General features: G+C 35.2%; 1 protein-coding gene across 19 annotated transcripts in view; it reads left to right on the plus strand.

Annotated features, from left to right (window-relative positions):
* Positions 1–11385, plus strand: part of KLHL24 (kelch like family member 24) — a 40425-nt gene extending 29040 nt beyond the window's left edge. For all 19 annotated transcript variants that reach the window (XM_021069901.2, XM_021069906.2, XM_084990486.1 and 16 more), the window contains 3 exons: positions 1059–1247; positions 2309–2497; positions 9066–11385. In XM_021069901.2, the coding sequence (XP_020925560.1) occupies positions 1059–1247; positions 2309–2497; positions 9066–9266 (579 nt within the window). In that variant the 3' untranslated portion in view covers positions 9267–11385. The remainder of the gene's footprint in view (positions 1–1058; positions 1248–2308; positions 2498–9065) is intronic.
* The last annotated feature ends 2143 nt before the right edge of the window (positions 11386–13528 follow it).

The following is a 13528-nucleotide window of genomic DNA, read 5'->3' on the forward strand; positions in this document are numbered from 1 at the left end:
AAAAGACACATGCATTCCAGTGTTTATTGCAGCACTGTTTACAATAGCCAAGACATGGAAGCAACCTAAATGTCCATCCACAAAGAATTGGATAAAGAAGATGTTGTACATATATACAATGGAATATTTATTATTCAGCCATAAAAAAGAACGAAATAATGTCATTTGTAGCAACATAGATGGACCTAGAAATTATCATACTAAGTGAAGTACGTCAGCCAGAGAAAGACAAATACCATGTGAGATCACTAGTATGTGGAATCTAATAGCAATGATACAATAGAATGTATAAAACTAACAGACTCAAAGATTTCAAAACCAAACTTAGGGTTTACCAAAGGGGAAATGTGGTAGGGAGGGATAAATTTGGGGGTTGGGATTGAAATATACACAGTACTATATATAAAATAGATGGGTAACAAGGACCTATTGTATAGCACAGGGAAATTTACTCAATATTGTATAATAACATATAGGAAATGAATCTGAAAAGGAATGGATATATGTATACGTGTAACTGATTTACTTTGCTGTATGCCTGAAATTAACACAACTTTGTGACTCAACTATATTCCAATAAAATTTTAAAAAGAGATCTCACAATCTAGTAATCCTTACCTAATATATTTTAGTTTTATACCTTTATTACTTTATAATAGTCGAATATTTTCACTGTCTGTGAGTGAGCAAAATCCCGTAATTCTCAATGCAAGCAATATTGCCCCTAAGGGGTAAAGATTGTTCTTGGGGAGTGTGAAAAATCGTACTTTTTCATGTATAAAGCACAGATATACATACAGTATGTAAACAGATATACAGTATATCTGTGGTGTTAAAATTTCATTGGAGGGGGCTATTTTGAAAAAATGTCCAAAAAGGCTCCTTCGCAATGGTGAGAGGGTGATAATTTTTTTTCAAGGTCCAGAAACTGAGTTAAATGTATTGCAATTAAACCTACTAAAGACATTTAAAGGGAAGGGATCCTTTAATTCTTTAGCCAACTAGTTCAAAATTCAAACTCTTGATAATTAAGATCTTTCCATGTATTTTACATATAGGTATATGTTGTTGGAGGCTATGATGGGCAAAACAGACTTAGCAGCGTAGAATGTTACGATTCCTTTTCAAATCGATGGACTGAAGTTGCTCCCCTTAAGGAAGCAGTGAGTTCTCCTGCTGTGACTAGCTGTGTAGGCAAATTGTTTGTGATTGGTGGAGGACCTGATGATAATACTTGTTCTGATAAGGTAAGCCATGTTCTCTTATAGAAGTTACCAATGATGTGCACAAGAAGAGAAATACAGAAGGTCTATCAAGTAGGTAGTTTGGTCCCTTAGTGTAAGGGGCCTTTTATACATGGAGAGGAAATTTAAGTTACTAAAGTGAGATCCCAATATATCCAACAACTTTCTGCTATAAGTGTGATCCAGTCTCTTTGAAATGAGCCCTGTCTCAGTGTTGAGATCTTGTACTAAATAAATCTTTTGAAAGCCTTTTACTGGTATAGTTTACAGAATCAAAAAATTCTTCACACAAAACACAACTGGGAAGTGAACTAGCAAAAGTAAGACAGTAACTAACTACATACTGCTTCCAACTGGGTCATTTGCTGCGTACTTTGAAAATATTCTTTAGAACAAAGAAAAGGGAAGAAAACCTTTCTAATGTAAATAAAGGCTGGCTCAAAGCTGCTGTGGTTCATTGAATTCCTGGGACAAAAGAACATGTGCCATCCTGACATCTCAGAAAATACCTCATTTATTCTGGAAACAAGTGTCTAATGCCAATTCATTTAGCAATAGTTAACAGAATTTTGTCAATCAACATTCTTTTTCTAAATTAAATTTTAATATAATGTCAAATGTTATATATTTAGAATTCATTCGTTCAGAATTTGTGGTAATTCAAAGTATACTGAATTGAGGTTTGCTTGTGTTCTTTTGAAGGACTCCTAAAAGTGTAAAGAAATTATATTCAAACTGAAGCATACTTATTCTATATAACACAATTTTTTTTTTAAATATAGACTCTTAATTCTAATGCACATAAGTAAAGTAAACCTGGTAGCCGTTCATTCTGGAAACAATCTGTGTTTGTTTGTTACTCTGTTCAGCTTGATAGTGTATAATTTGCATTCCTTTTGAGAAGTTCATAATTCAAATATTTTACCCTCAAGCTAACCTCCCTTAGTTCTGTGAATTAATTGGATTTTATTTTTATCACATTTCTGTATGTTGGTAGACTTTTTATTAAGTAAATCTACATTTTTATTGAGAAATTTTAATTAAATATTTCTGTATATTATTAGGTTCAATCTTATGATCCAGAAACCAATTCTTGGCTACTTCGTGCAGCTATCCCTATTGCCAAGAGGTGTATAACAGCAGTATCCTTAAACAACCTGATATATGTTGCTGGTGGACTGACCAAGGCAATATACTGTTATGATCCAGTTGAAGATTACTGGATGCATGTACAGAATACATTCAGCCGACAGGTAATAATATAAAACAGTTCAGAAAAAAGTCAATCTAGGAGGGACAACTACAGGACCCGTATGAACATATTGTATCTTCACTATTAATATATTTCATGTATGCTTGAGTTATTTCATAATTTTTTAAAACTCCACATAAAGCATGTAGTATCCTTGTTTTGAACTCCTTCCAAGGAATTGTTTTATTGAAATAACTTACTTTTTTACCATCTCATGGTAAACCAGGTGTTGCACTTAAGGCTGTTTTTTTACCCTCTGGACCTTTTTCAGAATCCTGCTCCTGTCCCTATCCTTCTCTCTCACTAATTTCAAAAAAAGAAGAAATGCTCTCAAATGGGTTTCTAGGTAATTTGTTGTTTTTTTTGTTATAAAAGAAATGGTGCACTTGGGTCTTTATCCACGCTCCGCTTGTACCCTTACTCTGCTTCTATCCCCACCCCCAAAAGGCCTTCTTTCTGCCTTGATTCATGCTCTCCTTCTACCACCAAAATGTTCCTTCTACCACCAAAATGTTTGATGGTTCTAATGCTGGAAATCTAGCTCTACCTATACCACTCTAGAGATATTGTACTCCCAGAGGTCATTGCTGATCATCTCCTGAGTCTCATTCATGTTCTCTTGGGCTTTTTCCTACCCAACCATTAAATATGGGTATTCTTTGACCCTCTTTCTCCTGCCCTTTCCTCAGTTTATACTCCATTCCTGAGTGATCGCATTTACTGCTCAGTATTGATGACTTCAAATCTTAATCTCTGTTAAAGCCTCTCTCTTGTGCTTCAGACTCAGATTTCCAGTTGCCTATTTGGTATCTTCCATAGCGTACCAAGACTTGGGACTTAAAACAGAATTCATCTTCTTCCTTAAGCCTGCTTTTTCTGTTTCCACACAACCTAGTGAATGGGAAAACTGTTTCTCCCTTACAGCACTTCTGACACCAGACGTGTGGGTTTACTCCCACACCAACCAGTTTTCCATCTCCAGCTGGTGTCTTACAATTCAGTTCCATTCTGATACTACCTGAAGTTAGCTTTAGATTCCACAAGCGATCTGTGCTACAAGACTGCCACCGCTTTAGATGCTTGTCTCAAGTCCCAGGTTGTCACCAGTACTTCTTACCAATCACCTATAAATCAAGGTTTCTACAACCCATTCTTGGGCTAAGTGCTCAGAAAACGCTTATGTTTACAGGTTTGTTTTATAACAAAGTATATTATAAAGGACACAGATGATCAGCCAAATGAAGAGGTACTGAGGGTCAGGTCTGAAAGGGTTAAAGCACAGGACCTAGTGTCCTCATGGTTTTGAGGTACACCACCTTCCTAGCACATGAATGTGTTTACCAACCCAGAAGCTCTCCAAATCTTGTACTTTGGGGATTTTTATGGAGGCTTCATCATGTAGACGTGGTCAGTTATTAACTCAGTTTCCAGCACTTCTCCCCTCTCCAGAGAAGAGAAAGTGCAGTGAAACTTTCAAGCTTTTATTTATTTTATTTTATTTTATTTTATCTTATCTTTTGTCTTTTTAGGACCACACCCACAGCATATGGAGGTTCCCAGACTAGGGATCTAATCAGAGCTGTTGCTGCCTGCCTATGCCAGAGCCACAGCAACACCAGATCTGAACCACGCCTGTGACCTACACCACAGCTCACGTTAATGCAGGATCCTTAACCTACTGAGTGAGGCCAGGGATCGAACTCGCAACCTCACGGTTCCTAGTTGGATTCGTTTTTGCTGCGCCAAGACGGGAACTCCTCAAGTTTTTAATTATGGCTTGATATCTCTTGTGACCAGTCCTCATCTAGGAGCCCAAAAAGAGTTTCTTGTTAGAACAAAAGACACTCCCATCAACCAGGAAATCCAAAGGATCTCAGAGTTCTATGTTAGGAACCAGAGGCAGAGACCAATATATATTTGCTATTATTTCACATCTAGAAACTTAATTTTTTTAATTCTTCCTACTTTCTCTTAAATTGAATCAATCCAACATATCAGTTTTGTGTCCTTCAGAGTTACTCCTAGTCTTTTTCATTCCTGGGGTTCCTGCTTTTGTTCAGGTTCTCATCAGTTCTTATCTAAACTAAAACAATATATCCTAATTAGTGTTCTTTTCTCTAATGTCTTGTTTTTCTACCATTTGTTTCCCAGAAAATCTACCTACTGATTGGAAATATCCAAAAGTTTTCCCACCTCATTCTAGGTCTTCTCTTTTTTTTTTTGGCTTTTTAGGACCACACCCGCAGCATATGGAGGTTCCCAGACTAGGGGTCTAAACAGAACTGTTGCTGCTGGCCTACGCCAGAGCCACAATAATGCCAGATCCTTAACCTACTGAGCGAGGCCAGGGATCAAACCTGTAACCTCTCATCATTCCTAGTTGGATTCGTTTCTACTGCGCCCCAATGGGAACTCCCATTCTAGGTCTTCTGTTGTCTGACCTCTGCTTGCCTTTTCAGTTTCACTGTCTTCACCTTTTTTCCAGTTATGTGCAGTATCTGTTGCTTTCATTTGCTGTGCAGATAGCGTGCATTCTTGTCATGGTTCATGCTGTCGTCTTAGTCTTCAGTGCCTTTCTATCTTCTCTACTTGTAAGTCTACTCATTTTTTTAAGGATGATATTGTTAAGAATTAATCTCTTTTTTTATGATCTGTCACTACACTTATACCTCTATTATGGAAGTCATATATTTTCTTATAGGTATGAATGTTATTTCTCTACTGGAATTAAGTCTTCTTAAGAATACTGTGTTTTCTGGAGTTCCCGTCGTGGCGCAGTGGTTAACGAATTCGACTAGGAACCATGAGGTTGCGGGTTCGGTCCCTGCCCTTGCTCAGTGGGTTAACGATCCGGCGTTGCCGTGAGCTGTGGTGTAGGTTGCAGACGCGGCTCGAATCCCGAGTTGCTGTGGCTGTGGTGTAGGCCGGTGGCTACAGCTCCGATTGGACCCCTAGCCTGGGAACCTCCATATGCTGCAGGAGTGGCCCAAGAAATAGCAAAAAGACAAAAAAAAAAAAAAAAAAAAAAAAAAAAAAAAGAATACTGTGTTTTCTGACTCATCTCATGTTTCTTGCATTTATTGGTGGTAGGTAAATATTTATTGAATAAGTAAACAAATAAGAGAATGAAGTAACAGAGGGTCCTAATGTTAAGACAGTTTTATATGCAAAATATGTAAGAAATATAGAGCAGGATTTGAGTCTAACACCCATTTATGCAGTTGTACATTGAGGTATAGTCTCCAATTAATAATTTATTCAGAGTAATAGGCCTCAGCTGATGAAAGGGATATAATAGGATCTTCAGCTTCATGGTACAGAGGGAACATAATCTTCTGTCCCTCTTAAATCACATTTAAATAAATTGATCTATATTTCTCTGGTTCAGTGGCCTCCTAGAAAGGACAGTCTCCAACTCTGTGATTGAAAGTGTACCTTGCCATATAAGAACCCTTGTTAATGGTCACATTCACCCATGTGACAAGTGTTTACACCTATTTCTAGATTTTTTTTTTAACCAAAGCTATTTGTATTAGTTTATTGCAGTGAGTATTTTAAAGTATAATGCATTTTCACTAAGAATTAGTGTTCACTTAGAACTTGACTATACTGTATAAAATAATAGCAGAGCTTAGGAAGATAATTGTTAGCAGCTAACATAACATAAGGCATATAATGAATCTGTTTTTAACTAAATGATGGAGATTAAACTAAGGAAAAACAAGACACAAATGGCACATTTTCCCAAATTAAATAATTACTGATATTGACTTCTGAAATTTCAAGAAACATTTAGATCAGAAATATATTGAAACTGTTATGACAAAGACAAATCGTTGAAGTGTAAATCTAGTATTCTATATCAAATCTCTTGAAACAAAAAACCACTGAGATTTCTAGGATTATCCTTTCTCCCCTGGTCCATTCTTACTACCAGTACCTTTAAGTGCATCTTATATGTTATTGATAGGTGATTTTTGAACCATCTGCATTTGTCTATCCTGTTAAGACTAATCAAATGAAAAAAGGATAAATCAACTGTGATTTATGTTTGAGTCAAAGATTGTGGTTTTTTAAATGCTTAAAATATTGAATGATCAAAAAAAAGCTGAAAAAAATGAGCTCTTTTTTTGCAGTCCTAATGGACCCAGCCTTTTTTGCTGTTTGTACCTCAGCGTGTCCATGCCTTTTGACTTTGCAATTCCTGAAAACCATAACTTGCTTTTTTTTTTTTTTTTATGGCCACATTTGCGACATATGGAAGTTCCCAGGCCGGGAATTAAATCCAAGCCACAGCTGCAATCCACATCGCAGCTGCAGCAATGTGGGATCCTTTAACCTACTGCACCAGGCCAGAGATTGAACCTCTGACTCCTGCAGTGACCTGAGCTGCTGCAGTCTGATTCATAACCCACTGCACCATAGTGGGAACTCCATAACTTGCTATGTTAAATAGATTTTCCTTTTTTTTTTTTTTTCCCTTTTTCAGCCACCCCCCATAGCACGTGGAAGTTTCTGGGCCAGGGATTGAATCTGAGCTGGAGCTGAGACCTTTGCCACAGCTGCATTAACACTGGATCCCTAATCCAGGATCATTAACTCACTGTGCCACAGCAGGAACTCACATACTTTACTTTTTAACTTTCATCGTTTTTTTTCTTTTTTGGCCACCTCTCGGCATATGGAGTTCCCAGACCAGGGATCAGAGCCAAAGGAACATTTTTTTTTTTTAATTGTAGAATTTTTTTTTTTAACTCACCGATGAAGTTTTTTTTTCTTTTTAACTGTTCTTCAGTGGACTAGATATTTTAAATGTCATTAAAGTTTAAAATAGTAAATGAAAAGAAATCTGATTGTTTATTGTTGGCATTTAAACATTTAAGCATTATAAAAAATGAGAAGGAAAAATTAAATTTTTTATAATAAGACTTTCATTTAAGTCATGAAAAATATTAAAACTTGCTATATTAATAAATTATTTATTTACCACCTGCCATTATGCTTGAGGTTCTCATAGAATGAAATAAAGTACTATGCAAGTAATTTTATGATATGAGTGAATAACTGCAAGGTTGCCTACTTCATTTAATTCTGAGCATTATTTATGAAATTATGTTAATAACAGGATGCTATAATTATATAGTTTAAGAATCATCATCAAAGTGACTGAAGGCTTCAATAGTGCAAACCAACTTGTACTTGAGAACTAAGGATCTTGGTTTTTTTATTGGATTCAGAACTTTTATAATTTAAAGAAAGAGCTCGTTGTGCTTTACATGAAAAATATTATTGTTTGGCACAGAATTGGTACAACTCATGGGTGGCATTCTGCATAAAAATTTGTCACTAATGATAATGGGCCAGGTCATTCTAGGTGTATATAAACTCTAATGTAGGCATTTTTAAGTATTCAGTAATCTTGTAGACCCAAAGATACTATCCTCTATTATATAAATCCACAAAGATTTAATTTTTTGTACAAGAGCATAATTTATATATAGCAAATCCAATCAAATAAAAATGTTTATTTAAAGTACTCACTAGTAGAACCCATCTCATTGTTGATTGTGTGGAAACAGGATAATAATATGCAATCACTTTTTGAATTAGAGTGAAATGCGAATTGAAGAACACTTGACCTGCAGCATAACCAGATTCATGCCCTAGTGAGATTAGTGTAAATTTCTTTCTTTGAAGAATCACTCTTATCCCTATACAAATATTTGTTTTATATAGTAATTACCTTATTGACAAAGAATGAAATTTAGCTAAGAATCTCATTGTGTGGAAATGTATAAATGTTATTTGGGGAGTTTCTATGCCCCAGCCAAGGCCCCTAGTAACAGTGCTTTGTCAATATGGTTATAACCCTTTCTGTCATTCATTCATTTAACTTTTTTTTTTTTTTTAATCTTTTTTTGTGTTTTCTAGGGCTGCACCCGCGGCCTATGGAGGTTCCCAGGCTAGGGGTCTAATCGGAGATGTAGCCGCCGGCCTACACCAGAGCCACAGCAACGCGGGATCCGAGCCGCATCTGCAACCTACACTACAGCTCACAGCAACGCCGGATCGTTAACCCACTGAGCAAGGCCAGGGATCGATCCCGCAACCTCATGGTTCCTAATCGGACTCGTTAACCACTGAGCCACAATGGGAACTCCGATTCATTTAACTTTCGAGTAATCCCATGTAATGAATGATATTCCTACCTCTTCATGTAACAGTCTCTATCTATAGTAAAGAACCTTCCTGTAATAGAAGCAACTCTTCAAGAATGTTTTCGTTCAACTACCATTAAGTTAATTAAAACCCTTCTTTCAGTCTATCACCCCCTCTTCACCTCCCATATCTTGTCCCCAATTATTGACATATATTCTATCTTAACACTCCCTTCACCTATGCAAAATTATCTAGTACTCATATATAGAACAGGCATTGGGCAAAAGGGAGCTTATTTCATGTCTCCTTTTTTTTGACTGTGTTAAGGCATGTCTTATTTCACTTTTCAGTTTGCTACCAAATCCCTTACCATCAACAGCTAATTTTTTTTTTTTAATTTGGTTAAACAGGAAAACTGTGGTATGTCTGTGTGTAATGGTAAAATATATATCCTGGGTGGAAGACGGGAGAACGGAGAAGCCACAGACACTATTCTCTGTTATGATCCTGCAACAAGTATCATCACAGGAGTAGCTGCAATGCCTAGGCCAGTATCCTATCATGGATGTGTGACTATTCATAGATACAATGAGAAGTGCTTTAAGCTCTAAAGCCAGGATACCTCACCCAAGAAACCACACCCATCCAAGATGAGAGGTTTTAAAAGCTCCAGAGTGGGGACTTGACATATCTCCTTTATGCCATATGCACAAAAAGCAAAAATAATAATTGTGGTGCCTTTCTCCTCAAAATATCAATCTTTCAAACTGTAATAAAGCCTTTCCTGTAATTGTGGGAAGAAATTATTGTTGTTGAAGGTAACAGTGATCTTTGTTTGGGCTTTGAGAGTGTACCTTTGTGAGTATTTGTAGAAAACCTGTGTGGAATAGAGAAATAATGTCTGCCTACATACATACCTTTTAGGAAATTGTGACTGGTCTCTTCATTTATGTATGTTTATCTGCAAGACTGTATATTCCTTATTTTGTCATGTATGTATATATATATATAAATAGAAAATGGCATGACAAGGCTTCATTTATGTTGAATCATATAATGCTTAGAATGCAAAGAATCATTCTGAGGGGGAAAAAATCTTTTAAAAATCTTTGTCACCAAAAAACATATCCAAATTGATTAATTTTGGTTTTTTTTCAGATTGATAAAAATGTAATGACAACAATCTGAGTATCATATAATACTGAATTATTGTGACTTCATTCTTAGATTTGCTTTCTTATGCTAAAGATATTTCTTTGGGAGGAGATACAAAAGCAAGTGCCCTTAAAGTAGGGATTAAAATTACAGGTTAGTTCCTAAGAAAAAATTATCTAAGACCGTTGAAGGGAAAATGACCCACTGTGGCTCTCAGAAGTATTTATGTATCATCTCTAAATCCTCTAAGGGAAGCACCTTTTCTTGAACCTGGCAGAAGAGTTGAAATCCACTTTCCATTATTATCTTGTGAAAAACAGGGACAGATTTTCTCCCTAGCCCAGTAGGGTTTGACCTCAATTAGTATGGTGCTTTGGGTGAGGACCTCTTCCTGGTTATCCCACTTTCTTGTAAACAGCTAAAAATCCTGGGAGTCTCTACTGTTAAGCTGCCCTTAAAGGATAAAGCAGGGACCACCTCTCTCAGTGGGTCCATATTTCTTTTAAAATTAGCTATCTATAGAAACTAACAGCAGTAGTTTCAGTCTTCTAAGATAACTATTTCATTTGGTACCCATTGTGTAAAATATTGATCAACGTTCTCAAGCTCCTCTACATCAAATTGCCTTTGTCTAGATGTTTCAACTTCAGTTTATAAAGCTTACTAGTTTTCAGAGAAGAATGTAAAAATTTTTTCTAAGGTAAATGGAATGGCAGGAACTAGCATAAGTGATTATCATTATTCCTGGGAGACAGGTATAATTTACAACGATTTAGGGATGTTCCAGGTAGCCTGCTGTTTTTCAACTTCCCAGGCACTATTGTCATCTCACATCATAATTATATACTCCTTGTCATAGGAGAAATGATGCACATATGTGATTATAGTTCACCAGATTTCTGTTAAAACCATGATAGTAATCAAAAGCCTAATATTGATAAACTACTCCTTTTTCCTCGTTTTAGAATGATACAGAGATTTCAGATAAACTCTGCAGCATCAACGTTAACACGTAGCTGGAATCTGAATTCTGAGGAAAACTAAAAAGCTTAACAAATTTTTAGGGAATTTTTATTTTTCAAATCTTAATTTGAAGTGATATGTGCCTCTGTGTGATGATAACATCAAAGCAATTCAGAAACCAGTTTTCTACCATTTTAGTTGAAAGATAACAGTAGATATATTGGGATGCTTATATAATTTTAATTTAATTTTAGAGTAAACCTCTACTTCTGCATCATACCCTTTGTAGATAATGGAACCTATTTAGTTCAGACATTCTTTGTGGTATATGAGATAATGTATGAGAAAAGTGTTTTTTTTGTAAATGCTGAGGATTATACAAATAATACTTGTTATTTTGTGTATTTGTGAGATCATGTCCATCCATAAAATCAGACACTTCACACAAAAAAAGACTTTTTCATCATAGCTTGTATTTTAGTACTTCTATTATAAAAGTATTAACTATTTACTTGTATTTTGTTATACATTTATTTTCAATATTCATGTGTTTATTGTAGTAAATTTGAAATGAAATCCTATAAAATATAACTTGTTTAAATGTGGACCTCATGCCAATATTGTTTAATTTTTTTCTCTGCATAATTTTTAAAGAATTAATTAAGTAAGCCACCAGGAACTTGGCTTGAATCCTATGAAGTTAAAGTAACAATTTTTTTTTGTTTTTTTGCCACATCCATGGCATACAGAAATTCCCAGGCCAAAGATCAAACCCAAGCCACAGCCATGACAACACCAAATCTTTAACCTCTAGGCCTGCAGGGAATTTAAACAAAAATTTAAAGTAACAAATTTTTAAAGCTACCCAACTGATACTTTAATTTCCTTTAATTATTTATCTTCCTTTACTGGTTTTTGATAAATAAAGTTAGCATTGATAAACTAATACAGAATTTTAGGATATAATTAGTATATCAAAAAGGTTTATCAACCAAATTAGTGTCAGATTATATTGGTGTCATCATGGAGGTGACAGATTTTCTTTTGGTGGGTTATGTTCATATAAGCCTTTGGATTAGTATGTATGTATATACATGTATATATATATGTATATAGATAGTATGCTCATCTACACACATTTATACAAACACCAAGAATTTCATCAGTTTGTGATGGTCAGAAAAAGGCACATAAAGTAAAAATTGACCTTATTAAATTCAATCCCAGAAGTTTTTAATTTGGGCATTTATAGAATACTTTTAACATGAAAATACATGAAAGCATGATGACTAGTGTATACAGTCAGAATCTATATAACACAGTTTTATAAGATAAGAAAATAAATTCGAGGGAGATACAAGTTTGCTAAACCTAGCCATGATACCTCAGTGGGAAAGGAATTCAAAGTATGTTTTGTGGATCAACAGAAGAGTACAGGGCTTTTTTCATGGACTTTATTCCCTTTTCATGTGTTCCTATATGTGAGTGGGCTATGAAGTGGTCTAGTTTTTACAAGGCCTTTGCCACTCTAATCTTCCCACTGACTTTTACTGCACATGTGTGAAATGGTAGCCTATTGGATCTTCAGTAAACTTTTTTTTCCCTAGAGATGGAAATATAGGTATTATTCCATTTAAAGCAGGTGTTAAGAAGAAAATGATGTAAATACTCAGGGAGGGTATTTTCATTTTTGCCTAATTGGAGTGTTTAAAGTGCCATAACTACATAACTTTCAGTTCATGATTCTAGAGTAAATTTAATTTGGTAAAGGGGCTTCACACATGGCGGTGGTTAAACATTCATTTTTTATAATTAGAAAGAAGGAAGCATTTTGTGGACTGATACATTTTCTCTTAGTGAATATGAATTGTTTCTGTATCTCTACTGTCATACCCTTTTTGAAACTCAGGAAAGACAAAGGTTCAACTATACTACTTTTGTCAATATGCAAACCAGGTGTGTTTTTTTTTTTTTTTTCCTGTTGTCTGGATATGGCAATAGATTTTTTTTTTTTTTTTAATGATTGCTGTGAGAACCCGTACATGAAAAGAGGGGTTAAATCGTTGGTGTGTGCCTTTTGTTTCTTGAGATTTATATGTGGAAAAGACATCTTCTACTCCCGACTGTATTTTCAGAGAAGAGATTGCCATTTATGTGGTGCCAAGTGATAATGTCTCTCAAAGGCTTCCTGTGGACTGCCTTTATCTTCCTAAACTCTAGACACCAGTTAACCTCAATAATTTTGGCCTTATTAGATGTTCTTATGCATTATATTGAAAGCCAGGTTTACGTCACCTCACCCCAGTATTCCTTTTAGTGGAGTAAATAAATTTACCGTACCAAGAAACCAGAATGAGGCAATTTGGTTGGTCTTTAAGTCAGTAGGTTTGACTAGCTAGCTATCCTTACTGTCACATCTAACGCTAGGCATCAGAAACCACTTGAGCCAGGAGTGTTGAATTGATAATTCCAGAGACATTTTCAACATACTTCAGACCTTTGAAAAAAATTTTTTATGAATGTTTTACATTTGTGTGATTGCCTTAGATATTAAATTTACTTAGTGCTAAAGATCATCCTTAGTTTTTTTAAATAGCAGTAGTTATAACTTATTTTATATATTGTCCCAAAGAAAGAAATTTATTTTAATGTTTTCAAAACAACTGCATCTGAATTTATGTGCCTTAAGTTCTCTAGTGCTATTTCAACTTTTTTTTTCTTTTTTTTTTTTTTTTTTCGGTTTAGATAAGTTTCG

This window comes from Sus scrofa, chromosome 13, assembly GCF_054392235.1.
Source record: "Sus scrofa isolate SSC_HxYL_T2T_F1_AM1 chromosome 13, Sscrofa_HxYL_maternal_Yorkshire_Landrace_v2.0, whole genome shotgun sequence".
In the NCBI taxonomy this organism is placed as follows: Eukaryota; Metazoa; Chordata; class Mammalia; order Artiodactyla; family Suidae; genus Sus; species Sus scrofa.